This window comes from Tiliqua scincoides, chromosome 13, assembly GCF_035046505.1.
Source record: "Tiliqua scincoides isolate rTilSci1 chromosome 13, rTilSci1.hap2, whole genome shotgun sequence".
Taxonomy (NCBI): Eukaryota; Metazoa; Chordata; class Lepidosauria; order Squamata; family Scincidae; genus Tiliqua; species Tiliqua scincoides.
This window is the reverse complement of record NC_089833.1, coordinates 9108674-9136661: the sequence shown is the minus strand read 5'-3', so window position 1 is coordinate 9136661 and position 27988 is coordinate 9108674. Positions and strand designations below refer to the sequence as shown.

The 27988-nt window shown below is 47.5% G+C and overlaps 1 protein-coding gene and 1 pseudogene across 1 annotated transcript; both read right to left on the bottom strand.

The window, feature by feature from the left end:
- Positions 1–151: 151 nt before the first annotated feature.
- On the bottom strand, positions 152–26566 carry LOC136633693 (uncharacterized). Its single transcript, XM_066609470.1, has 13 exons — positions 25517–26566; positions 19420–19639; positions 18300–18457; positions 17068–17166; positions 15632–15823; positions 14140–14696; positions 11148–11451; positions 8726–8942; positions 7747–7877; positions 6982–7092; positions 5713–5910; positions 4675–4768; positions 152–1606 (listed from the first exon to the last, which is right to left on the bottom strand). The coding sequence occupies exons 1-13, from the start codon at positions 26391–26393 to the stop codon at positions 1543–1545; spliced, it is 3222 nt and encodes a 1073-aa protein (XP_066465567.1). The 5' UTR covers positions 26394–26566; the 3' UTR covers positions 152–1542.
- On the bottom strand, positions 12811–12929 carry LOC136633711 (5S ribosomal RNA; annotated as a pseudogene).
- Positions 26567–27988: the final 1422 nt, after the last annotated feature.

Below are 27988 nucleotides of genomic sequence, written 5' to 3'. Positions count from 1 at the left end.
ATTTGGTGGGCCGCAGTGAGATACAGGAAGCTGGACTAGATGGGCCTATGGCCTGATCCAGTGGCGCTGTTCTTATGTTCTTATGACATGATGCATGGCTTGTACTTTTCGAGGCCATGCACTGAGAGGCCACTCACAAGTTTACAGCAAATCTTATTTTATATATACAATGTTTTTAAAAAACAAAGTTGAAAAAAAACTCTTATGCAAACTGGAATTGTTACTTTAAAAAGAGACGGATGGGGGGGTAGAAGGAGCAGATGAAACCTGTTTCCCTGATGCTGCCCTCTAACAAACAAGAGGTGGATTTGGGAGAGGGGTAGAGCTGAGCAATTAACAGTCCTGGTCTTTTGCAGCCTTACTTAAGGATACCAAGGACTGAACCTGGGATTCTCTTCTCTAATTACTGCTATGGTCCTTCCCTAGGCTTAAAGCCTTTTTGTTTCAAAATAAGAGTTGGAGCAGAGCTGTGCCCAGTGAAGAACGTGGCTACTTACCATAAGGCTTTTCAATTCTGTGGTTTGCTTCTAGGAAGGCATGAGATCAGGCTGCAAGGACTGTTCCCTGGGAGCTTTCACTCAGGCTTTAGCTTAAGGTTGTGGAGACTAGATTCTTGCATTTCCCCCATCTCAGCAACCCCTATTCCTGCCTCTTTCCTAAACTAAGAACCTAGGAAGCCACTTTTTGCTGGCTTAGCTCTACCACTGCTGCCTCTCTCATAGGGACAAAGGAACCTGAGTCAAGCCCTTGGTCCATTTCTCTCAGTGTTGTTTACACGGAGTGGCAGCAGTGCTCCAGGGTTTCAGACAATTATTTCCAAATACCAAGAGTCAGCGCTACCTTCCACATACAAAACATGGCTCTCTCCATATGACAATCCTGTCCCCCTTTGAATTCAGATGTGTGCGCCAGAATAAGCCAAACATGTGCTGCTACCCAGAAAAAAAGGCACAAACAGCTAACAAAGCCTAGTACTAAGACCCTAGCCTTGGAGTACGCACAGTACCACATCTGTATTAATGGAATCCTTACAGCAACCCTGTATAAGTTAGTGTTATCCCCATATTGCAGATGGGGAAAACTGAGGCTGGGTGAACCCCTTATTTAAGGCAACCTGGTGAGTTGATGAAAGAGACAAGAATCAGTCCTGACTTGCTCAGTCATTTGGCCACTATGTGGCACTAGTTCTCTAAGCACAGTTACACGTAACACACATGTGCTGGTCTATTGTACATCATGCATGACTGCTGTTTTGGTGGAGGGGGGGAGGCAGAAACCCACAGTTGGTTGTTCAGAGATATAAGAGTATCCGAGATGTTCTACAAACATCCCGTAGATGTCCAAGCAAACTGGTAGAAACCACTAGGATGAAAAGAATAAGTCTTGGTTATTGCGAGGTTAATGATGGGAGTTTTTAAAATGTACAGCATTACATCCTCGGCGCGTTTGTGCAAAGTCCAGGTGGAAACCACAGTAGCGCCTTTCAGATTCTCGTCAGCACCAGAAAAAGCTTTTTCCTGGGAAGGCAGTCTCCTGGCAACGTCAACTGTCTGCCAGAATCTCACAACGGTCGTTCATCTCAATGGTGGTGTAATGCTGAGGCCTTCTGGAAAACACAGGAAATTAGGTTACAGCCAGCTCTGGGCAGCAACGAGGGAGCAACTGCCAACAGCAGGCTCCTGGCCCACACAACCCTTTTTTGTTTCCGCAGCCAAGAATACTGTAGCAAGGGGATGCTCGTGTACAAAAAGCAATCAGGCGACCTTGGTTTTATTTAATACTGTATTGGTTTTGTTTTTAAATCTCATCCTTTCACAGCAACCCTGTGAGGTAGGTTAGGCTGAAAGATAGTGACTGGCACAAGATCACCCAATGAGCAACATGAACCCAGGTCTCCCTGCCTGTTCAATTCTCTAATCCAGTGGTTCTCACACATTTAGTACCGGGACCCACTTTTTAGAATGAGAATCCATCAGGACCCACCTGAAGTGATGTCATGACTGAAAGTGACATCATCAAGCAGGAATTTTTTTTTTTACAATCCTAGGCTGCAATCCTACCCACACTTACCCAGAAATAAGTCCCATTGACTATCATTGTTAAAAGAATATTGTTAAAAGAACAGGTCTGTAACATTTCCCCAAATGCACTCACATCCCATGGTAGCATCAAGTCTAATATATTAAAAATAAAATATTGAAATGAATGGGGACCCACCTGAAATTGGCTTGCAATCCACCTAGTGGGTCCCGACCCACCGTTTGAGAAACACTGCTCTAATCACTCTCCTGCTTGATATCCAGGTTGTAAATTCTTTGGGGCAGAGACCTGCTCTTCTCATGCTTTGTAAAAGCTAGAAATGAACTACTTTCCTTAGCTGGTCTCAAGGGTCTCCCTACCTCTGATCCCCTTCTGGTTTTAATCTTCTAATCACACCCTCTAAAATGTTACTGGAAGGGGGACACCTTACGGCCTCATAACTACTGCAAAAATGGTGCATTTAAGAAAAAACATACAAGATCCCACAAATAACAATTTGGAGAGAGCAATGTGTGTATATGTACACAGGAAATACACATGAAATATAGAGATTTTGGGGGGCTGGCAAGTCAACAAGAACTGAAGCGAGATATAGAAGTATTAATGTGAATTCAACCCAAGAGAGGCAGACATGGAGCTCCTTCTCAGGTGACCAACTGGTCAAGCTTTGAATCTCGCTTGGATCGGGTCACATATTGTAGACTAGCCCCTTTTTCTGTATTGCAATCAGGGCAACACAAAACAGCAGCTTTTTTTTTCCTTCAGCCCCACCGCACACCAACTGCTGGTGCCCGGAGGCAATGCAGCTGTTCAGTATTTTTCACGGGCAGTTTGGCTTCCTAGGAATTCCTCTTCTGCATGGCTATATGTAACACACCTAATCCATGCCCCTGTGCTGGCCTGCTGAGCTATTGTACATCATGCGCAATGCCTTTTTTGAGAGATAAATGCTTAAAAGCATTCCAGGATTTCTCCGTTGTCTGAGCCTCTGCCCCCCTCACCCCACTGCTAACCTGGCAGCACACCACCCATTGCTGTTGCTCTTCTTTTCCTCCCAATTACCTTGATTTGAAAAGGAAGACGGGAATAGAACTGTGGGGGGAATAGAGCAGTAGGCTAGAGTATCTGACATTCTAGCCTGCCACTTATCTCCTCTCCAGATTTTCTTTTTAAACTCATGGAGTGGGAGGAGATGAAAAGCAGCAATGGCATCATTAGTCTCCTCTTGGGGGGTAGATTAAGGTTTCAATCCTATATACTTACTTGGGAGCATGTTCCACTGAACTTAGTGGGGCTTACTTCTGAGTGGCCATGCATAGGATTGTGCTATAAGAGGAGCAGCTGGTGGGCACTCCTCACACAAATGGGTGCCTATGGCACCTACCTCAGTTGACCTTGCGGATGGGCCAGCCCCATTTCTGCTTCCTTAGTATGAAACTTTTAAAATAAAAATCTATATTTCCCTTAAAAAAAAAAAATCTATATTCCCCCTCCCACACCGCCACCAGTCTTCATGGCCCATCTTCTCAACCCTGAGGAAGCTTAAAATTGGTTTCTCAATATGGGGAAGAGATGGGGTTTCCCACAGATGCAAACTTGCTACAGGAAAGTCTGAAAACCCCTCTTGCAAGAAGATGAAAAAATGAGACGGAAGCAAAAGGGCTGAGCGAATACAGAACTTGAGTTCTGAGGAAGGATGGTGGAAACCCTACTGAGAAGTGCCCCTACTCTACAGATAGTGCCTACGTATGGTCATTTTTCTTTAGAGTTAGGAAGGCTAAGATTTTGATCAGGAAGTTGCATGGAGACAAAATGGCAAAATTTAGAACAGATCCTCCATGCCAAAGGCAGAGTAGTTTTGGCCGAAAGGGGATGCCCCAACATGGCATTAAAAACAGGCACCTGCAGTAGCTCTTGGGGTGCAACCACCTCCCATTGCCAACGAAAGCAGGTGCCATTGACTTCTGCAACCCAGCAGTTCTTGATTCACCCTCCCTGTCAGTCTCCTCTTGAACCGTAGATTCAACACCTTCTCACCTGTTCTCTCCGAGAGCAACAGGGGAAGGAGATTAAAAATAGCTCTGGGTGCCAGGACTGATTAAAACAGGGGTGTCAAACTTATTTCACACAGTGGGGTGAACAGCATTCATGATGCCTGCTGAGGGCCAGAGGTGATGTCATTATGCAGGAAGTGACATCATTAAGCAGGCCATGAAAGGGATCTTTCCCAAGACATGTCAAGGATAGACCCTGGGGCATTCTCCAGGCAAAATAAGCACTTTTTTTTCCTCACTTAGGAACTCAGCTGCAAATGACCAAAGAGAAAATATACAAATATTGAGCATATTTTCAAGATATGGGAGAGCCAAATTATTATGTGGACTGCCGTTTAGCAGTGACACCTCAGCCCAGCTCAGCAGCTGAGAGCAGCTGGTGGTGGTCCTGGGAGAGCCCAAAGGCTAGTTAAAGATTTTCAGATTTTCATGGGCCACATCCAGCCCACAGGCCTTATGTTTGACACCCCTGGATTAAAACATCCTTGGAGAGATCAGGCACTGTCCAGTCTAGCTGGATACTGGCACTGGATCCAAAAGTAAAAGCAGAAAGTTGGAGAGTGGTGGTCGTTAACCTTACCTTTTGATGCAATAAAAACCGACACCGATTAACATCAAGGCAACTGAGATGGACCCCAGGATAATGAGAGCAACCACCCAGGACTGAAATGAAGCTACCAAAGAGAGAAAAATAGTATTAAGAACTATCTTGGTGGGCTCCCTGCACTTTAGGAGAAACCATTAATAAAATCCGGAGGTTGTACATGATGCAAGATGGGTGAAGATCCATTGCAATGCTAATGCCGCACTATTCTTTACCTAGGAGCAAAATACAATTCTGCTACTGACCGAGACAGTCCACTGATACATCTAGTACTATATTGTGCATCTTGGAGCAGCAGAAACTCTCCAAGTTTGCAGAAAGGGATCTTTCCCAAGACATGTCAAGGATAGAACCTGGGGCATTCCCCAGGCAAAAAAAGGGGCTCTACTATGAAGCTCTCCCCAAAAAACGTGCTTTAACCTTTCAGATTTTCAGGAAGCAAAGTGAAGCATTAGAGCAGGGGTGCCCAAACCCCGGCCCTGGGGCCACTTGCGGCCCTCAAGGCCTCTCTATGCGGCCCTCAGGGAGCCCCTAGTCTCCAATGAGCCTCTGGCCCTCCAGAGATTTGTTGGAGCCCACACTGGCCCGACACAACTGCTCTCAGCGTGAGGGCAACCGTTTGGCCTCTCGAGTGAGCTGTGGGATGAGGGCTCCCTCCACTGCTTGTTGTTTCATGTCTGTGATGCAGTAGCAGCAGCAAAGGAAAGGCCAGCCTTGCTTTGTGCCAGGCCTTTTATAGGCCTTGAGCTATTGCAAGACCTTCATTCATTCATATAAGTTCATCTTTAATATATTCATTTATGTAAATTTATTCAAACTTGAACTGTAAATTAATTTGGCCCCCGACGCGGTGTCAGAGAGATGATGTGGCCCTCCTGCCAAAAACTTTGGACACCCCTGCATTAGAGGAAGCATTCCACTGTGAGAATGTGGCCCAGTTTTGTTGCCACTTCCTTCTTTCTCGCCCCCCCCCCAAAGCTATCAGCCTCTCTGGAGATTTGCTGGTTAGCTCACCTTCAGTCCTCAAAGGTTTATGTAGTGGCGACGGGCAGACTGCATTTGTCCTGAAGAGCCTTCCATCCACAGCAAACGGGTGGGAACTTGCAGAGAAGTTCTCCTGCCACTTGGTGAGAAGCTGCCGCTGTTCAGGTGACCTGGCCCACACCTGGCCAGACAGCTTCAGGGTGGAGTTGAAGCAGGTGAAATTAAGTCCTGTGGAAAGACACAGGATGGGGTGGATGAGTCTGGTTCAGTTCAGAAGCGCAGCAAATGAGGCTTACAAACCAGGGCTAAAATGGTCAGAGGAATGCATTTCTATACATCTCTTGATTACGAAAAAGCACACAGTGGTTTATGTAGCAAAAAGAAAGAAAAATGATTTCTTGTCCCAAAAGGACTCTCAAAAGGATGACAAGGGAGACACTAGCAGATGAACACTGGAAAACCATTCTGTGCTGGGGTGAATAGGGACAGGATTCTCCCTTACTTAGCAGGAGGAGAACACATCATTTAAAGAGGTGCTCCTTCACCCAGTTAGCAGGGCATGTGTACATACAAGAAAAATAGAGGCCAATGTGATATCCTTGCCCTATGGGGCAAGGTCTGTCCTGGCCACCCCATCACTCCTCAAGAGTTCCATAGGTACCTGCTTCCATAGTAAAAGCCAAATTGGAAATGCTGGTTTGGTTCTCCCACCTTGGAAGCTTGCAGCATTTTGTAGCTTGCTTTAGATTATACCGTTCAATGCCTCCTTTCCTGCTGGTGCAGGACTGATGGCCCACTGCAATTAAGCACTGGTAAGGCAATGTATGTAATCTGCACATTCCCAGAGGTGCTCTGTTATTGAAGACAATTCAGGTCTAAGCCCTGACACTGAAATTGGCATCCGGGGGCCAAATCCTAGCAAGTTCCAATTGTCTTTTATCAGAGAAGTCTGTGTCCCTCCTTTCATCTTAACTGGTGTCCGAGACTGGCTCCAGGCCCTTTGACAAATGCAACTTCCTAGCAAGGGGAGGATAATGGACTCTCCTGGGCATCACAAGGCAAGCAAGTGGATTTTGTGCATGTTAACTCAGAAGGAATTCCCACAGAGTTCAATATTTACTTCCAAGTAAGCCTTCCCAGGATCGGTACCTTCAAAAGAATTACAAGGCTGGATGGGAGGTGCCAAGAAAATTATGTAGTCTTCACCTAGTGCGGTTAGTGAGAGTGTACTTCCCTTAGAGCTTTCAGAAACAGACAGTTGCCAAATCTGATGGTTACTGATGGATGCTCAATACTGACCGTGTAGATAGCATGGGCAAATGCCACAGGAACAGCTCTTCTCCATGGATTCAGCTAATGCTCTTTGGAGGCTACCCAGCGTCAATGAAATTGGAGACCCTAAGGAACAATCTAGGAGAACAAGGCTTTAGAGATAGGTAGTTTACTTGAACATTAAGGGGTTAACAACCTGTTAAATGTGGATACAAGAGTTCTAATAGTTTGTTTTTTTTGTAAAGTCCAAGAGGGGAATTTATTGTGCTTGTTTTTATGTATTTTAATTTGTTTTATGTATGCTGTTGTTCTATTAATATTGCAAGCTGCTTTGATCGCTTGAGGAAAAGCAAGATATAAATCTTAAACGTACTGAAAGAAAGGAAGGTGTCTCTGTGCGTGTAAACACTTAGGGCGCAGTCGTAACCCCTTACATCAGTACTTTCCAGCACTGGCATAGCGGTGCCAGTGGGACGTGTGCTGCATCCTGCAGTTGGGTGTCATTCATGGAGGCCTCCTCAAAGTAAGGGAATGTTTGTTCCCTTACCTCGGAGCTGCATTGCCCTGATGTCAGTGCTGGAAAGCACTGGCATAAGGGGTTAGGATTGCGCCCGTCATCTTCTCCATGTCCCAAACTGCCGGACTAGGGGCTTTCCCTCACATTTTAATTTTATGTAAAGATATTATAATCTAGTGAATGAGACACACTGCGATAGCCCATTAACGCCATTTAAAATCATTCTATTCTCTGATCGAAAACAAACAATAACCCACATCCACAGCTTCTCTTACCGGTTGTCATCAGGCACATCCTGAGATCCAGAGAGAGGGACTCCTTAGGGCACTTGTTTTCCCAGCCAGGTGTGGGGTCCGAGACCACATAGGTTGTGCTACAGGATGAACAGCGGCTCAAGGATATCCGCCTGCCAAAAAGGTCGCAGATCAGTAATTAGGACTGAGCTGAATATTTGCATGCAAATATTTTGGATTCAAAGATTTTGTTTTTTCTGAAGTGGGGGACGAGGAGGCATGTCCTCCCCCCCCCCCCCGGCAAATCTCTTTTGCCAAGTGCTGTTGTTGCTAGACTGGCTACTCCTGGGCATAATTTAAAGAACAAATCCCACCCAATCAGGGATCACACAACTGGCATGATGATGTCCCAATGATGCCACGTAGCCAGGTCGATGCTATCACATCGCCACAAAGTCAGATCAGAGCAAGGGGCAATGCATCCGAGTACCTTCACTCTGAGTGGGTAAAATACTTCGCACAAATCTGAGTTGGACGGACTGGGGGCCTGACTCAGTATAAAGCAGCGTCCTATATTTTACATTGGAAGATACTGGAAAGAGTTTGAGAAAAGAGGCATAATCAAATGAAGATGTGGTGTGTCTTGGCTCCATTTTTCAATTTGGAATATTAACAATACATGCATGTCTACTCAGAAGTAAGTCCCCTTCTGTTGAGTGGGTCTTACTCCCAGGATGGTGTTAACAGGATGGCAGCCCAAGTCTTGCGGCGATGAAGACTCCGGTTTTCAGGCAAGCAGGACTAGATTGGAACTTGGCTGCGTTGAATATGGACAATGTGCTTTCTTCATTCAGATTTCTGAAACAGAGTCCCTGTTTGCAGGAGACCAAGAGTGAAAGCCCCCAAATACCCAGAGCTCTTGTACCAGCACCTTCCACCAACCACACATCACAAGCACTCACGTAAACTAGATCAAAGACCAATTGAAAATGGAAGATCACAAATCCAAAGCCCCCTTTACCTCTCCCCTCTCTTGGCTACAAAGTGAACTGGCCCCAGAGGACCAAAATAAACTTGTCTGGTTCCAGCCTCCCAAGTGTAAGCCACGGCATCTTCTAGGGTGTCCTCCATAGCTTGGGCGTCATCAGGAAACTGGACGCGAGGGCTGAATACCGCAACAGCCTGGGGCACCGGCTGGGCAGAGAATCTGCTCCAAAGAGAGGACATCACCAGCTGCTCTGGAAAGAGAGATAGCGTACAGGTTGATTACCCCTTATCCAGATATCTGGAATCCAGACATTTTTTGGGGCCATGACAGTTTAACTTTTTCCCACGCCTGGTCAGCATAGTGCCACTACTCACTGAGCAGAGGAAGCAGGCAGGACCTTGTGCGGTTGCATTTTTTGTGCGCTCAGTGTGACCCAGCAAGAAAGCCGACATCTGGCCACAGTGTGATGCTTTATGAGGGGCTACTCAGCGCAAACCAGCAGAGGAAGCCAGTTGCGCTGTGATCCCTGGGGGGTGCAGAAAGCAGTGCAGAGCAGAGCCAAGCGGGCAGCACATTGCAGACTGCAGAAGGAGCACTTGTGTTGTGAACATACTTGCGGCCCCATCCCTATATTTATGCAAATATTCCAACATTCAGAATAATCAAAAATCCAGACCACTTCCTGTCCTAAGCAGCCCAGATAAGGGATACTCAACTTCTAATATGATGAACTGCCAAGCCTGGTCACAGTAAAGAGACAGTAGAAACCAGGTCGTACATTTCATTAGAACAGGGGTTCTCCAAGTGTGGGTTGTGATCAGCGGGGTGGAGGGTCATAAGCAACTTGGAAGGGGGTCCCAAAACTCTGAAGGTTCAGTCTCTGGAATCACTAGATAGGGTTGGAAAAGAGCTCTCTCTGCCACCCCAGAAAGCTGCCACCAGGAACTATAAACAACACTGAGCTAGATGGCCCAACTGTCTTACTACAGGGGTTATCAAAGTGTGGGTCACAACCTGCGGTAATATGGGGGGGAGGTCACATATATTTCTATATTATTATCTATATTCAGGGGTAACAATGTAAGAGAATCCCTGCACTCAAACAGCCCCAAACAAAGAGAGTTGTCCACAAGGAAGCAGTTACTCTGGGTCAACCTATTGCCAATCTTTCAAAACCACAAAGTGAGGCTGGAGCCTAGTGGTCAGAGCACCTGCATTGCTTGCAAAAGATCCCATGCCCTCAATGCTCCACCCCACTACCGTCCTGCCTCTTCCATGCCATTTGGTCCTTCCTTTTTCAAATTCAGGAAGGAGGCAGAGTAATGGAAGATCCACTAATAAGGCCGTACCTGGAGTCCAGTTTTGGTAACCACATCTCAAAAAGGATATAGTGGAGATGGAGAAAGTGCAGAAGAGAGCAACCAAAATGATTACTGGGCTGGGGTACCTTCCCTATGAGGAAAGGCTACAGCGTTTGGGCCTCTTCAGTCTAGAAAGAGGCGCCTGAGGAGGGACATGATTGAGACATACAAAATCATGCAGGGGATGGACAGAGTGGATAGAGAGGCGCTCTTTTCCCTCTGATATAACACCAGAACCAGGAGACATCCACGAAAGTTGAGTGTTGGGAGAGTTAGGACAGACAGAAGAAAATATTTCTTTACCCAGCGTGTAATTAGTTTGTGGAACTCTTTGCCACAGGAAGTAGTGATGGCATCTTGCCTGGACGCCTTTAAGAGGGGATTGGACAAATTTCAGGAGGAAAAATCCATTATGGGTTACAAGCCATAGCAGGTGTGTGGAAAAACTCTAAAACTCTTGGTTTTAGAGGCAAGCTGTCTCCGATTGCCAGATGCAGACTGTGTCTGTTGTCTTATGTGCTCCCTGGGGCATTGGTGGGCCACTGTGAAATACAGGAAGCTGGACTAGATGGGCCTATGGCCTGATCCAGTGGGGCTGTTCTTATGTTCTTAACTACAATTCCCAGGAAGCCTTGCAGGTCTCTTGTTATCTGGTGTGCTCCCTGGGGCATTTGGTGGGCCGCTGTGAGATACAGGAAGCTGGACTAGATGGGCCTATGGCCTGATCCAGCGGGGATGTTCTTATGTTCTTAACTACAATTCCCAGGAAGCCTTGCAGGTCTCTTGTTATCTGGTGTGCTCCCTGGGGCATTGGTGGGCAGTTGTGAGATACAGGAAGCTGGACTAGATGGGCCTTTGGCCTGATACAGCAGGGCTCTTCTTATGTTCTACATTAGCACACCCCAGCAGGTGCCAGGAGTTCTTGGGCTGTCTTTGAGGCAAGATGTTGATATGACGTGACCGATCAGATCCCACCCATCCAACTGCATTACTCACTACTGGTTGTGCATGTGAAGAAGGCCAAACAAAGAAGTCTCCAATGCATGGAACCAGAACGCATGAACACACACATGTATCAACGCAAAGAGTCATACCGTGAGCCTGGCTAGGCCTGGACCGTCCTGCTGGTAGGACGACAAACAGACCGTTGCTTCCAAATGTGCCCTGCAGTGGGATCCTGGCATACGATCGGGCATCGTCCCCAGAGAAGAGCCTCAATTCGTATCCTTTCAAGCTGGCACTGGGCTTCCCCTTCAGCTCAATGAACTGGAATGGCACAGTGCCGCCTGCCAAGCCGAGTTCGTTGATCGCAACGGAGTGGTTGTGGGCCGTTTCCTCTGTGGAATTTGAGTCAAGAGCAGGGCAAGCATTTGCCCGGAAAGGAGTGATTTCCGTCACCTGCAGTGAAAAGGGGCAAAAAAAATGTTTCCTGTGCGGTGAAGATTTTATTTGAAGCATTTTTAGAATGGAATGTGTAGGGGCTTTCCCCTGGAGGCGCCTGGCGCAGTCTTGTTCTTCCCCAGGGAGGCCTCAGATTGGCTGGAGGGGGAGGGGGTTCCAGAACCCTTGTCCTCTTCCCTAGCAGAGCTGCCAAACCTGGCCTAGGAGCAGGGGCTGTTGACCTCACAGCTCCCTGCTTCACACTGACTGCCTCTCATCCCTGGCCTCCCTGTTTTATGGAGCAAGCCTGCCCCCTTTGGCTCCCTTTGCCCCCTCCAGGTGGGGCAGAAAAGGCCTTTCCTGTTCCTGGCTTGTTTCCTGTAGTGTTCCTTGTTTGCCCTGCCAGCCCCCTCTGGCTGGTTGGGGTGAGCCAACCTGCTTTGCCCCCTTCGAGGGCAGTGAAGCCTCCCCACCCTGGGCATGGGGTGCCTGCTCCAGGGTAAGACGGGGGTCAGGGCATCTGGGAGGGGCCCCGACAGAATGTCTTGCTGCTGCAAGCCAATTTAGCCAAGGTGCAACGGTCCTTTTTGAGAGGGCACCTGCAGGTGGCAAGCGGTTTGTGCTTTTTCTACCCAAAAAGCTACCCAATGAACGTTTACTGTACTGCCTAGTTATTTGGGGTTTCCGTCCCCCTTTGCTTTGCTGCTCTCAGATTTTCACAATATTTAGACATTTATATTTCACCTTTCCACCAGAACAATGATATCCAAGGCTCTTTACAACAATAAAAACCTTCAAATTAAAAGCAATAAACAGCAATTAACACACTCAAGACAGAATTATGGCCATTTTTAATTGCATCTTTCCATCGTTGCAAGCTCTCCGTAGACCAGCCTTTTTCAACCACCGTGCCGTGGCACACTGGTGTGCCTTGAACGCTATGCAGGTGTGCCATGAGAGTTTGGCATTTGTTAATAGGGCCAATGGGGATGTGAACCCCTCCCCGCGCCAACAGCATGGTCTGCCTTGTCAATGGTCAAAAAGCTGATGGTGTGCCTTGATGATTTTAGTACCTTAGTGTGCCATGAGATGAAAAAGGTTGAAAATCACTGCCGTAGATTGTTGTCAAAGTAAGTTGGCTATAAGTAAAACTGCACCACTTTTGCAAGTCAAAGCCTTTGAAGTGAGCCCCAAAGCATCCTGGCAGCCAGTCATCCACCGGAATCAGTGGTTGGCAACCTTCAGTTTCGAAAGACTATGGTATAAGCCTACAGCACCCGGTATTCCCAGGCGGTCTCCCATCTAAGTACTAACCAGGCCTGATCCTGCTTAGCTTCCGAGAACAGACAAGATCGGGCATGGAAAGACTATGGTATAAGCCAACAACACCTGGTATTCCCAGGCAGTCTCCCATCCAAGTACTAACCAGGCCTGACCCTGCTTAGCTTCCGAGATCAGACGAGATCGGGCATGTGCAGGGTAGTGGAGCAGCATTAAAATGAAAGTGCAGGAACATGTCATGACCCTCTTCCAAAGAACAACAAAAAAAAATCAGAAATTTCTTCATTAGAGCCCCTTCTTCTCCTGCCAATGATTTCTGCTTTGAAATTTATTATGCACCATTTAAAAGTCTAACTCAGTGTTTCTCATCCAGTGCTACCACTGCTGGTACTTGAGGTGGTGTTCAGTGGTACTCACAGAAACCTCTAGACCCTGCCACTTGGAAGACCAGCAACACAAGGCAACAAGCCGCAGGAGGAGGCTCAGCTCCAGCGTGCGCTTTTCGTATGTTCAAAAAGCCCCCTCCTTTCGCCCTGAGCCTCTTACCAGCCTCTTGCGTTGTGTCTGGCCCCTCTGGTTTGGGAGGTGGACTTAGACCTGGAAGATCCAGGTTCAAATCCCCCCTTAGCCACAAAGCTTCCCGGGTGACCTTGGGCCAGTCACTCTCTCTCAGCCTCACCTACCTCACAGGGTTGTTGTGAGGACAAAAGGAGGGGAGCAGCTGTGTACACCACCCTGAGCTCTTTGGAGAAAGGGCGGTATAAAAAGGTGAAAAATAAATAAATAAATAAATAAATAAATACAGACGTAACTGGTGATGACATCATCGCCAGTCACTCCCAGTGGTCCTTTCAGCAGGCGGACCAGGCAAAGCGGTGCGGCGGGGGACAAATGTTGAGAAACGCCGGTCTAGCTCATTTCATTCCAAGATGCTCCACACTTCCAGAAAGCCAAGCAGGGCCAGCCCAGCCATGAGGCCAACTGAAGCCGTTGCCTTAGGGAGCAGATTGGCAGAGGGTGCCCACCTCTGACCTCTCCACTGAGAGGAGCAGAGCCTGGTGCATCATTTGGCCCACTGCCTCAGGTGCCAGGAGCACTGGGGCTGGAATGGGAGCTAAGGTGCTACTTAATACACTTTGGGCGCAATCCTAACCCCTTATGCCAGTGCTTTCCAGCACTGGGGACGTGTGCTGCATCCTGCAGTTGGGTGTCACTCATGGAGGCCTCCTCAAAGCAAGGGAATGTTTGTTCCCTTACCTCAGAGCTGCACTGCCCTTAAGTCAGTGCTGGAAAGCACTGTGGAAAGCACTGGAAAAGCACTGACATAAGGGGTTAGGATTACGCCCTTTGGCACGTGCAACTCTGCCTGAAAGCACAGAGTGACTACCAGAATCAGAAACCAGACTCCTGCCACCGGCCAATTACCTGGAAGCTGTTGTGGTTCCTCGGCTTCAGGCTGTGACATCGGCTGAGAGACTCATCATGGATGCTAAGTGAGTCGTCCTCATGCAGGATGCTTTGACCTGGGGTGAGAACTGCCAGCAGCTTGTCGGCCTTGTCTGAGCCCCGAGACTTGTACACCACGGCGTCCACCAAACCCTCTTCTGTAACGGGCATGTTGATTCTATAGGCCTCCGTCGTACTGCGGTATAGAGCCACGGCATCTACTCCGTTCTGGATGGTATTGTCGGGCAGGATAAGCGAGGGCTTGGGGGTCACTCCGGTGCTCCCCACCAGGAAGTAGCCTTGCTCATTGGTCCTTTGGCCGGTCAGGTTCACCACTTTGTAAGCCAAGCTGTTCTTACCGTTGTAGAGGACCAGCCAATAGCCATGGAGATCAAAGGGTGCCGGCCCCGGGTAAAAGAGCTCTATGTATTCTGTGTCCTCTCGAGCTCCTGGGTTGTCTGGATTCACCTCATTGATGAGCAGCTCAATCTGTGGCAGAGGCTCCTTTGTCGTTCTGGGTTTCTCTGGTGTTGGACCTATAAAAGAACAAAATGCCCAAAACGTAATCTCACCTTAACCTGTAGGTTTGCTCCTAGTTAAAAAAAGCCAATTATGCATGTTGCTTTCGTCGTAGTCAATTAAATGATTTCAATGATGAATTAAATCTTGCGGGAGTGAACACACAATAGTTCTAAAGAAACACACTTATTTTTTGTTGTTGTTTGCCCTCTACCATGGCCTAACCATCCTTGTTCTTTGCTACATAAACTCCTCTTAAAACTTTGCTGAAACATGTTATATATCCATATTTTTAATGACGACGAGGGGCCAAATTACACTGGCTCATTGGCATCCGCGGTATTGGTATCCACTGATTTAACTATTCAGGGGACCCAACCGCGAGGCAGTCACTGGTACACTTGGAAGCCACCTCTGGGTCGCCCACAACTTCCTCCCTTGCCCCAGGGTCACCCCAGAACACATTGCGGAAGTGTTTGGGAAACGCTTTCATGATTCATTCTGGAGTGTGCCAGGGTCAAGTTAGGGGGCCGCAGGCCTCAGTGCAACCCAGATGTGGCTTCTGGGAGAACCAGAGAATGCCCGCAGCTGGTGTGGTTTGTGGCACTAAGATTGGGAACACTACATTTTTTTAACCTTTAAAACTTTTAAGTTTTAAAAGTTTTAAACCTTTAAAACTTTAAAGGTTAAAACTTTTTTTAACCTTTAAAAAGCAGATTTGACTATCTGCCGAGAGTCTGGGAACTGAACCCCAGCAGATGCCAAGGGCCCACTGTACATGTTATATGAAGCCCAGCACTAGGAAATCAGCCCTTGGATGCACTACTATAAAGAGAGAAACTCCTCAAGCCCAACTTCTGATGAAGTCCACCTTTTCTAATGAAGTAATGCTCAACTGTAAGGCACCCCCCCACCCGTCTGTCCTTTTCTTCATTGGAGTGAGCCCAGATACCTGGAGGGGTCTCGGTCATATTGACAGAGCAATTCCTTGCCACTGTGCTGTTCCAGCCTCCAAAATCCATCACCTCCTTGCTCTCCAAGAGAACAGAGAAGGTCTGCAGTAGGCTGCTGAGCTGATCTTTCGATCTGGCAGTCAAGAGAGAAGTGAAAACCAGTTCTGTGCCATGACAAGTTACAGCAGGATCTGAGCAAAAAAAAAGAGAGAGAGAGAGAGAGAGAGAAGGAGGGAAGTTAAGATTTGCATCCCACTGAGGTTCTTAGCTCTTTCTAATGCCACTGACCCCACTCTGCAAGCCAGCTCCCCAATTGCCTGCTGACTTTTCACTGAAAGCTGATTGAGATGACTTTGAGAAGAGACTGTTTTGTCAGAATTGAAATGACCCCACGACGTAAGCAAAAAATGGACAGGAGAACCCTGCTAGATCAGAACAAAGGTCTAGTCTAACACCCTAGATGGTGATCCACCAGATGCCCAGAAGTGGGGTGGGTGGGCAAACAGCCTTCTTCCTTGCCTGCTTCCCAGTCACTGGCATTCCAAAGCACATCGCTTCTGCACCAGCCTGTAGCTATCATAACTAGTCCCCAGTGATCAATTCTTCCTCCGTGATTGTGTCCAATCTCCTTTGGTAGCGGTGAGTTCCTCAGACTAAACTATGCAGTCTGTGAAGTTGGTTAATCCGTAACTCATGCTGCACTTAAGAACATAAGAACAGCCCCACTGGATCAGGCCATAGGCCCATCTAGTCCAGCTTCCTGTATCTCACAGCAGCCCACCAAATGCCCAGGGAGCACACCCGATAAGAGACCTCATCCTGGTGCCCTCCTTGCATCTGGCATTCTGACATAGCCCATTTCTAAAATCAGCAGGTTGCACGTACACATCATGGCTTCTAACCCATAATGGATTTTTCCTCCAGAAACTTGTCCAATCCCCTTTTAAAGGCATCCAGGCCAGATGCCATCACCACATCCTGCGGCAAGGAGTTCCACAGACTTCAAACATTACAGCACAAACATTATAGTACACACATGTTATCCTACATAGAGATTATCCATAAGCAGGGACAACTGTAAACACAAGCTTTGGGACCACGTGAAAAAAAAAGAGCCACTGCGCTATCCTTCCACATATTGTTTGAACAACATTAAGAGAGTAGGAAGCTGCCATTGAGTCAGACTGTTGGTCCAGCTGGCTCAGCGCTGAACACAGACTGGCAGCTGCAGCTGTTGGGGGTTTCAGAGAAGGATTCTTCCATAGCTCTATCTGGACTGAGTATCCCACGCTGGACCTACAGCCCTCCCCCAATTTGTGAACGTTCTTCATTATGGCCATTGACTTTGCCCCTCCTCCTCTGTCTTCTGCAATTTAAGCATTTGGATGAAATGCCAAAGTTGACACTCCCAGACCAACAAAGGTGCCCTTCTTACTTTTGAAAAAGGCAGGAGACACTCCACAGTTGCATGGCTTATCCAAGACCCGGGCAAGAAACTCTTGTATCTGTAGCTCTGGGGACACTTGCTGGCAGCCTGAAGGAACAAAGGTATTAAAGAGATGTTTCTACAAAACTGGACTTTCACACTGCAAAGATGGTTAAGCTTTCATAGCATGGAGCTGTAGATATCTCTTGTCAAAAGAAGCATTTGGGGTGAGAGCCCCAGAGGCTCTGAAAAATATTTTGCCAAATTCTTAACTAGGACCCAACAGTGGGTCGCAACCTAATTTTCAGTGGGTCGTGAAACTGAAACTGGCAAGCTGACAGCGGAAGAGGAAAATGTATTGAGCCCTACAGAAAATGAAACTGAGCCACATGTGCATGTTTATACACGTGTAGGCAAACACGCCTCAGCTCCTACGGAAGGCCAGGTGAAGGGGAATGCAAGGCCATCAGAATGGTCCCAATCCGATGAACATGGAGCCCAATAAATGCTCCAGAAGGGCCCCCTCTACCATAGTAAAAAGGATAAAAACCAGAGGCTTGAGCAGCTGGTAAAGTGAATTTTTTGTTAGTCCCGTAAAGCTTGGTGGGTCCCAAAAGAGTGGGTCCTCATGCTAGAGTTTGGGAACCACTGATCTAGTTCATGCTTTTATCCCAAAGCTATTCTTCCGTTCAAACCCTAGGATTTAGTAGGCCACCCACATTAATTAAGTGCCAGTCTAGACAGGACAGTTGCAGTTCCATGTTAGAACATAGACCCACCCCAAATGTGAGGTAAGAGGTGTGGAGTTCAAGTTTTAAAAGCAAAATGGACGCATGGGTGAGGAATGCAGAGCACCTCTCCCCACACTGCAACTTCCCCACCCACAATCCTTCTGCCCAAGGAATTTTCCCAGTTGAGGCCAACTGGTCAGTGGTACTGACCAGGAGCCATAGCTCAGTGGCAGAGCAGGGCTGGGAAAGATCCCTGTCTAAAATCCTGCCCCATCTGAAGATGAGTTATCCAATGATCTGGAATCATTTCTATATTCAAGCCTCAGCTGCGGAGAAGAGACGATGCCAAGGGGCAAAATGCAGACAGGGGGAGGATTCTGCACCCCTCACCCACGGACCCCTTGTGCTTTCAAAACATGAGACCTTCCATCCACTTTATGTTTGGGGCTTCTCTGCAGCTTGGAATTCACAGAACCCCCATCAGACCTTCTAGAAGATGCAGCTACCCACCTGTTACCTGAAGGCACATGAAAATCTCTTGACTATAGCGTTTCTTGGGGCAGTCGTTGAACTGGCCAGGTGTGGGATCTCCCAGAGCGTAAACAGAGGGGTCGCGGGACACAGAGCAGCAGACGCACCTGCTCACAGATGTATTACCCGGCTGGGATCTGAGGGGCAGGAACAGCCAACATTCACACAGAAGGGGAACAAATAGAGTAACATCAGCAGACGGACCTGCACATGAGCCTGATTGGTGTAAGAAGCTCTCTTTCCAGGACCTAAAATTGCAGTGCATCCTCTTTGCCTTCCTCCATGTTATGTTCAATTCGCTTACTTCCCCCCCTCCCAAAGAGGCATGTAGAATCTACACTATGCTTGCTCAAGGGTGGTGACAGAGGCTGATGAGATGTGGCAGTCCACACAATCACCCACCCACCCTCCATGAGTTGGCCAAGACACTCGGAGCCATCCAGCAACCCCATCTACAAATGCAGGATTCTCCTCTGCCTGATGCCTAACTAGCTTTCCTGGCCGTGTACCATCAGCGATAACCACCTGGAAAAGCTATATGGGCAGGACAGGGCAATAGTTCACTACTACATTTGGTTGGTAACCTTCAGTCTCGAAAGACTATGGTATAAGCCTACAGCAGCCGGGATTCCCAGGCGGTCTCCCATCCAAGTACTAACCAGGCCTGACCCTGCTTAGCTTCCGAGATCAGACGAGATCGGGCATGGAAAGACTATGGTATAAGCCTACAGCACCCAGCATTCCCAGGCGGTCTCCCATCCAAGTACTAACCAGGCCTGACCCTGCTTAGCTTCTGAGATCAGACGAGATCAGGCATGGAAAGACTATGGTATAAGCCTACAGCACCCGGTATTCCCAGGCGGTCTCCCATCCAAGTACTAACCAGGCCTGAACCTGCTTAGCTTCTGAGATCAGATGAGATCGGGCATGTGCAGGGTAACAGTTCACTACCACTGCTATAATTATGGCTGTTGACTGCTGCAGCTTGTTCCCCTCCTTGACAGCCTCCCCACTGAGATCTGGCTGTCTTACTGAGCAACAGAGGAAAGCAGAACAAAGCAACCCCCTCCTGTAGGAATTCTTCGTGCCACCTTCTCACCGCTCTTTCATGTAGAAGGCGGGTCTCCCAGGGGTCAAGATGCCACGCAGCTCCGAACTGGCATTTTCCGTGGTCGTGTACACCAAGGCATCCAGAAGGTCCGTCGTTGATGCAGCAGCCCCCGGGACAAATCCGCTGCTCTTTCCCACGTACAGGGCGATGGCATTGGCACCCGCTCTAAGGAGGGGGCCGCTATGGTTTGGGGGAAACTGCAAATCAACTGCAGGTCAATTAAGAGAAATAAATTTTTAAAAAGTTAAATACGTTGAAAGGGAGGAAAATAAGATTTGTCCATTGCAACTTCCAAAATTCCACAGACAATAATACTAAGAGATTCTCTCACACGTTCTGAGTGCGCAGAAATACACGTACATTATGTGGATGGAATCCTTTACAACAAACCTATAAAGCAAGTATTTGTCTTCCCCTTCTGAAATATGGGGATAGGGCTGATCCGAGGCCATTGAGCGAGGCTACAGCAGAAGCAAGGTTCGAACGAGGGAATTTCCAAGTTGCAGCTCAATCTTCTAGCCATGACGCTGCAGCAGTTTTTACATAAGAGTAGGGACCTGTGTTTAAACGCTCAAGTGCTGTTGCTTCTCATCTTTCTTCATACAGGACCACTGCTTTTCATTTTATAACAGATGAAACGGGTCCTTGCCGCAAAACAGATTTGATCTACCCAAAGGACTGCATTTCTCCATAGCAACCTTCTTGCTCTTTGAAGTCATCTGTCTCGGCTCTGGATTCCCATGTCAACTGAGGCAAGACTGGTGACCACCTGAGAAAGAGCCCTTTTACTGTATATGCGCCCAGCTTGTGGAACTCCCTTCCCCATGAAGCCTGCCTGGCCCTCTCCATCACCATTTGTCAGAAGGTTGCCAAAACTGCCCTTTTTCCCATGGAAAAAGCTGTGAGTAACTGCTCCTATACAATATTACCTGATCCAACCGGGCTTTTCTTAAAATTGAGTGTTGGGAGAGTTAGAACAGACAAAAGAAAATATTTCTTTACTCAGCGTGTGGTTGGTCTGTGGAACTCCTTGCCACAGGATGTGGTGATGACGTCTGGCCTGGACGCCTTTAAAAGGGGATTGGACAAGTTTCTGGAGGAAAAATCCATGACGGGTTACAAGCCATGATGTGTATGTGCAACCTCCTGATTTTAGAAATTGGCTATGTCAGAATGCCAGGTGCAAGGGAGGGCACCAGGATGAGGTCTCTTGTTATCTGGTGTGCTCCCTGGGGCATTTGGTGGGCCGCTGTGAGATACGGGAAGCTGGACTAGATGGGCCTATGGCCTGATCCAGTGGGGCTGTTCTTATGTTCTTAACTACAATTCCCAGGAAGCCTTGCAGGTCTCTTGTTATCTGGTGTGCTCCCTGGGGCATTTGGTGGGCCGCTGTGAGTTACAGGAAGCTGGACTAGATGGGCCTATGGGGCTGTTCTTATGTAGTTTTTGCCCTTCATTTCTTGCTTCGTTCACCCACTTTTTCTCCCTATACTATGTAGAGCAGTGTGGGATACGTTGACCTGCAAATCAGGATTCTCCCAGTACATCTGCTGTCTGCTCACCAGGTGGCCTTAGCTAAGCCACTGCCTTTCAGCCTCAGTCTTTCCAAGCTGCAGTATGGGGATAACAACATTTCCTAACTTATAACGTCAAGAATAATACACATGAAGGTAACTGCACACTCATGAACATACAATCCAAATCTTAAAGTTGTCACTATCCACAAATCTCTCCCTTTGTGTATCCAAAGCAGGTTGTAGATCACCAAAAACCAAAAGTTGCCATAAATGTTAAATGTGCTACAAGACTATGCATTGCATTGGACCATTTTTGCCTGGCTCACAGCTATGCACATTTGGTCCCTGGTGCATATATGCAACCCTGGGCAGAAATGGCTTTCAGTCATCCTAGCGAGCTTAATACATCTCAAGCTTTGAACTCCCTCTGATCTCTGACGGTCGACACACGTTCAAGAAGGGAATCAAACAGTCAAGGTTCATTTCCACATCCCCTGGCAGCAGCAAGAGTTGCTGATTTGCCTCTTTTCCCCATTGTGGAACACGCAACCGTTATCAAGAGGCTGCTCTCTACGTCCGGAGGAGTTCACAGTGGCTCAGGGCAGCTGACCTTCAAGGAATGGCTTGGGAGAGGAAGGGGATGTGGAGATAAGCAGGGGAAGAATGAGATTGTTTCAGCTACTTGTGTTTAAATTTAGCAGAGTAGGTCAAGGGGACTGAGACAATGCAGAAAACATGGATTTGAAGGAGGGATAACACTGGCTTTGGACAGGGCTGGCCCATCCACAAGACCAACTGATGCAAACTGTTTCACGTGCATTAAACAACCACCCTGAAAGATCCAGTAAGCATTACTGTCCCCATTTTGCAGATGGGGAATACCGAGGCCAAAAGGGAACGTCTTGCCTAAGGACACCTACTGAGTTCTCAGCAAAGGTAAGTCCTGACCATAGAATGTCCCAATGTGCAGCTTTCTCTTAGCTGCTATGCTACATGCATCTCCGAGTCAAAAGACAGGGATGCAACAGACCACCCATGGGGGAGTTGCATCAGAATTTGCAGCTGTCACAAGCAAAACAGGAAATTGTTTCCAATTGTGGGGTAATCTGGCAGGCTTCTTGTAAACCTGCCTCCCTTTTATTTAGTTTTTGCTTCATTGGATGGGCTCTTTTTTTTGCCAAGGCAAACTCTCCACCAAATCAGCACATCAGTGTATTCAAAATCAGAGCACCTTGAGACAGAAACACTTTCAGATTTGCTTTTAATCATTGTTTCCAGTTACCTTTGCACAGGAAGAAGCAAAGCAAGACAGAAGCCCAAACTGCAAAACCCCTCAAGGGGTGGCCAAATTGGAGGCTGCTCGCCTCTCAATCTTTTTGCTGCAAAAAGATGTGCGCCCCTCTCAGCAATCTTTTTGCTGCAAAATGCTCAAGGCAGCATGGAGCTGCATGGTAGGCCAGACCATGCTTTCAAAAAAGGTGTACAGATGAGAGGTGGCATTGCCTAGTGGTTGGGGCAACATAAGACGTGCACATAAACTTGTGCTATTGAATTATGTTTCCCATTGGAAGCTCTTCTGCTAAAACCAGTGTGGTGGTGGTGGTGGAGAGATAGGACTCTGGTCAGGCACATACAGGGTTTGCTCTGCCCCCCCCCCCCAAAGCAGCAACTTGCTTTGGATGCGACAGTCTCAAGTCACCATGTTAAAGGCAAATCACAGCTTAGGTAGTGTGTGATTTTCATTAATACCAAAGGAGGAAAAAGTGTAAACCTCCCCTTCCCTGCACACTCTGGTCCCAAACAGGATTGTCCCCCACACTGGCTGGTTTTAACGGCAACGAAGAGATCACCAAGAAATGGAATAGAGCAGAGGTGTCAAATATAAAGCCCATAGGACAAGTGTGGCCTCTGGAAGCTCTTCATCCGGACCCTATGATAATTAGGCTCTTCCAGTACTGCCCTTTCAGCAGCACTGCTTTGGCAAGGCATCACTTTACAGGCTATCACTCAATAACTGAGCTGCGGCAGAAGCAGAACTGCTGAAAGGGCAGCTGGCACGATAATTAGGCTGTCCCATGTCTTGAAAATATGATCAAGATTTGCATATTTTCTGTTCTGTCATTTGCAACTAATACGTTTCTACGTGCAAACACAGTGCTTGTTTTGGGCCATCATTTGTTTAATGACATCACCGCCTGCTTAAAGACATCACTCCCAGCCATGTGCAAGTGCCATGAATGCAATTTGGCCCATTATATGAAACAAGTCCCGTACAATCCGGCTCGTCCTCTTAGGTCATCAGAGAAGGCCTTTTTACAAGTGCCGCCGCCTAGGGAGGTACGTGGGGCAGCGTCAAGAAATAGGGCCTTCTCAGTAGTGGCACCGACACTATGGAATTCCCTTCCCCTTGAGTTAAGAACTGCTCCCTCTCTTGAAACTTTTTGGCAAGGCTTGAAGACCCTTCTGTTTAGACAAGCCTTCTGAGTTCCTGGCCTTTTTAACATCTTTTAATATCTTTTTTAACATCTGGTTACAGGCCCGATCCTTTTCTAATTTGCTGCGCTATGCTTTTTTACCTGACTACTTTTTTTATCTGACTACTGTTTTTATGATATGCTATGTTTTTATCTGTTTTTAAATTATGTTTTTTAATTTGTTTTAACCTTGTTTGTAAGCCGCCTTGAGTCCCTTCGGGGAGAAAGGCGGGGTAAAAATAAAGTTAATAATAATTATAATAAAAGTTTTAAACCCCTGGAATAGAGCATCCTCAGTTCAAATCTTGCCTCTGCCATAAACTCACTACAGGCAGGTTCAAATTATTTTCTCCTTCAACTGTCACCAAGCGATCTGAGCACACCCACAACACACGTCTTAACACACGTCCTCCCTATGCTTTAGGATGAGTTTCTGTACCTGCATGCAGGGGGAAGAAGGGCAGTCCAGTCTACTTGACCTAAAATAGCTTTAAGAGCATGTTGAAAGGGGTGGTTCAAGCAAACCCTCCCCAAATCATTAAGAAAACTGGCCCCAACCGGTGGCATAGCTAGAGGGGAGGCTGAGCACTCAGCCTGCCAGGGCGGTGAGCGAGCGGCCCCTCCCTTTGGAGCCATTCCTGGCAGGAGGGAACTCTGTTTTGCCCCCCCCCCACCAGGAATGGCTCCAAAGGGAGGGGCCGCTCGCCCACCTCCCTGCCAGATTGAGTGCTCCGGCCCCAACTCACTGGGGAGCAGCCATGACACATGCACCATGCACACCTTTTAACAGTGCATGGTCTGGGGCTGATCTATGCAATGGGGCAGGAGGTCTGGCTCAGTTGGTAGAGCTACTGCCTTTTATGCCTGAAGATCTGAGGCTGCCAGTTCGAAACAACCGGAAGTACCGGAGAACTGATATATTGATGAGCTGACCCTTGGTGGCAGAGAGGAGTTGCCGTCAAGTGGAGCGTGGGAGGTGAAGGGCCAGAGAGAGGCCAGACCGGGAAGGAATCCAGCTGGAAGGAGGAGTTCTATGAAAGACTAGAACTATTCAATTGGGGTTTAGAACAGCCTGCCTATGTAAACCGCCTTGGATTAAAAGTCTGAGGAGAAATCTGATGACCAAAGAAAGGCGGTATATAAATACCTGTATAAATAAATAAATAGCAGGGAAACAAAGGTCTGAATTAGACCTCGATGGCCTTAGGCAAGACGCTGCTTCCCAGAATTAGCTGCAATCAAGGGTAATGCTCGCATTACAGGGTTGTTTTATGGATGACAAGGTCATAAAAATAATACTGATTCATTATTATTAAGATTTATAATCCACCTTTCTTAAAGGAAATTTAAGCAATGAAAAATGCACCAACACAATAAAGAACTTCAGTCATAACTACCCACAAAGCATTTTGGATGTACAATAATAATGCTAAGAATCATTGTGCATTTCCCAACTCCAAAGACATGTGGAATGAGGTATTGGATACAAAATGATTTCAGACTTGAGGCTGGATAACCACCCATCAGGGAAGCTGCGGCAGTCACAAGGGTTGGACTAGATGAACTCCATGGTTCCTTCCAACCCTGACATTTCACAATCTTATTATCAGTAATAGAGTTCCTCTTTTTAAAAAGCCCTTTATAGTTTGGGTTCAAAAGGACAACTTCTCATTCCCTTGGGGGGAATAGAAAGGTGGCAACTGAAAGCTTCATTCACAACAGATACAAGCTGCAGAGCTGTAACTTGGGCAGAGCCGGAGGGGCACCTGCCCCAGGTGCTAAGCCTGGATGGCGGCATGACTGCCCCTCAGGCTCCACCCTAGTTACGGAGGAGGCACTGGGGGCTTTGTGTCCTCTGTTCCTTCACCTGTGGAGGCGATCCTTGAAGGGGAAGGAACGGAGGGTGCAAAGCCGTGGCAATGAGTGCCCCTCCTCAGGGGAGAACTCAGCAGTGATGTCCAAATGCCTTTGATGCCCAGGTGCCAGGGCAATGTGCTATGCCTCTGACAAGGTGTACATATTTTGTATTTAAGAATGTGAGGAGTCCTCAGTTTACCAGAGAGCCCAGTACCTATAAGAGTTCCCCAGTCCTACCTGAGATTTTGGCTTGGGCTGCGCCAATGAGAAGCAGCCCATCCGGTGAAGTCTTGCCACGCACTTCCATGGCAAAATAGATCTCTTGCGTTTGTCCTTCCACCAGCACTAACACCAGATCCTTCAGCTCTGTGGAAGGAGGGCCTTGAAGCTCTACAAACTCAAACTCCTCAGGAGAGGACACAAGGTTAACCTCGTTGATCAGGACGCTGGACGCATTCAGCTGGGAAAAAGGAATGCAGTGGTTATCCGAGCCTGGTGTCGGTACGCCTGTTTGGAAAAACCATCTAGAATCTACTCCCTGGCACCTCTCCAGGGACTCATCTGTGGTTCTGAAGAAAGGGTCTTCCAAGAACGGTTCCGTGTCAGGGGTCAGAACGCTGACCAGTGTGTCTGCTCGGTCACTTTTTTTAGACTTATGGACCAATGCATCCACCAGGCTTTCATTGGTGACACTCATGCCTTCGTAGAAGGAGCCCTTCCCCAAATAGAGAGCAATGGCATCCGGCCCGTTCTGGATCGTGTTCTTTGGAAGGATCACCGCCGGCTTTGGGACAACTGTGGAGGAGCCAAGAAGCAAGAAACCTCGATCATCAGTGGACAAGCCCTGGAGTTTTTGGACTCTGTAGGCTTGGTTGCCATTTCCGTTGTAGAAGACCACATGGTACCCATCCAAGCGGACTTGGTGGCCACTCGTGTGATACAATTCCACATACTCCCAAGTGTCCTCTTTCGGATTGTCCGCGTTGACCTCATTGATTAAGAGCAAGTGCTCCTTCTTCTGTTTCTTAGAGTCCTTGGTGAGGTCCTCAGAGGTCACCTTGTGTTGCAAGAGATACGCAGCCAACACCAGTGCAATCAACTGGCCAGGTCCCATCACCACGGACACCGGCAGCTCTTTGGAGAGCTGAAGGGCTTCTCACACCAAGTTGAGACAGATGGGAGAAAAGACGGCAGTGTCAGGCAGTAGGCAGGGACTCTGTTCAGCAAGGCAACCTCTGTCACAACTGGCCAAAGGTGCAGGCATCAAGAGGGAGAGAAAGGGGAAGACGACTCTTCTGCAATCTGCCAAACATAAAAGAAACTGAGGCACCAATGTATTAAAACAGACAGAAAACCAGGGCAGCGGGCTTTATGGCAGCTGAAAGAAAGGACACTGATAGGATGTAACCCGTTTTGCATGTAGGAAGTCCCTCGCATCTCCAGGCAAGACTGGGGAAGACTTATAGTAAATGGCTTTATTTACTCAGTAGTGAAAAAAATAATACTCTACATATGCTCAGGGACATTCTTGGTTACTTCTCTGTACATCCCAAGGTTGATTCTCAGATTCTCAAAGAAGGTGCCAAGGCTCAGATTAAATCCTGGAGCCCATTCCGAGAACCAGAACACAAACCATGTTGCCATGCTTGTGGGGATTAATTACCCTGGGGTAACACCCCAAAGTTAGCTGGGTGCTGTCTCTATACCCTAACACAGTGGTTCCCAAACTTTTCAGCATCAGGACCCACTTCTTTAAACGACACGCTATCTGGCCCCACCCAGGTTTACCAGACTTTTAAAAAAGACCTAGAAAGCAATAATGTTTTATTTTATTAATTTAAAAGTAACAAACATTTATCTCCCTATATTTACACATGTGTGCAAACTGCAGGAGCTGAGACCTTTGCAGGGTAATCAACAGCTACAGTATCTGATTTTTGAATAGCTTCAGGGCTTGAGGCAATTAGTTATCTGATCATTCCATCACCCTTTGGTGATGACCCTCCAAAAATCAGGTCCCGACCCACAGTTTGGGAAGCACTGTCTTAACAATTAATCTAACCCAGTTGGATGGGATCAGGGGTTTCATGATTTTTTTTAAAGCCAATTGCACTGTTTTAAGTGCTCAAACTCAAAAGACCAGGACATCAAACCATGACCAACGACCCCCCCCCCCATCTTTTAATTAGGCACTTCTAATTAGAGGGGAAAGGTTGGCTAAAAAACTGAATGCACAGTTCAGATTTTTTTTAAATCCTACCTGTCTCCAAAGAGCTCAGGACAGCATATCTTTCCCTCTTGTCCCTTTTATTCCCACAACAACTTTGTAAGGTCGGTAGGCAAAGAGTCGGTGACGAGTTCATCTAGAATCACCCAGTGAGTTTCATAGCCAAGCAACCTGGTCATAGCCAAGAACCTGGTCTTCTTGGCCCCCATCCAACACTCTAACCACGGCTCCCACAGATCTCTGAAGCATGCTTTCAGACTGAGTTTCAGCAGCATTGATGCTCAAACGACAAGTGAAAGTGTCAGCATTTCACTCAGACCGCTTCTCTCCTTTGCCAGATCAAACTATATGAAAAGTCAGTTTAAGAAGAGAAAATTGCAAACTCTTGTTACCCAGAAACCAACTGCTTTTCTCACTTGGTCTCAAGTGGCTTCACAACCCCCTGAATGCTTTGGAAACATTAACAGTAAAATAGGTGCCAT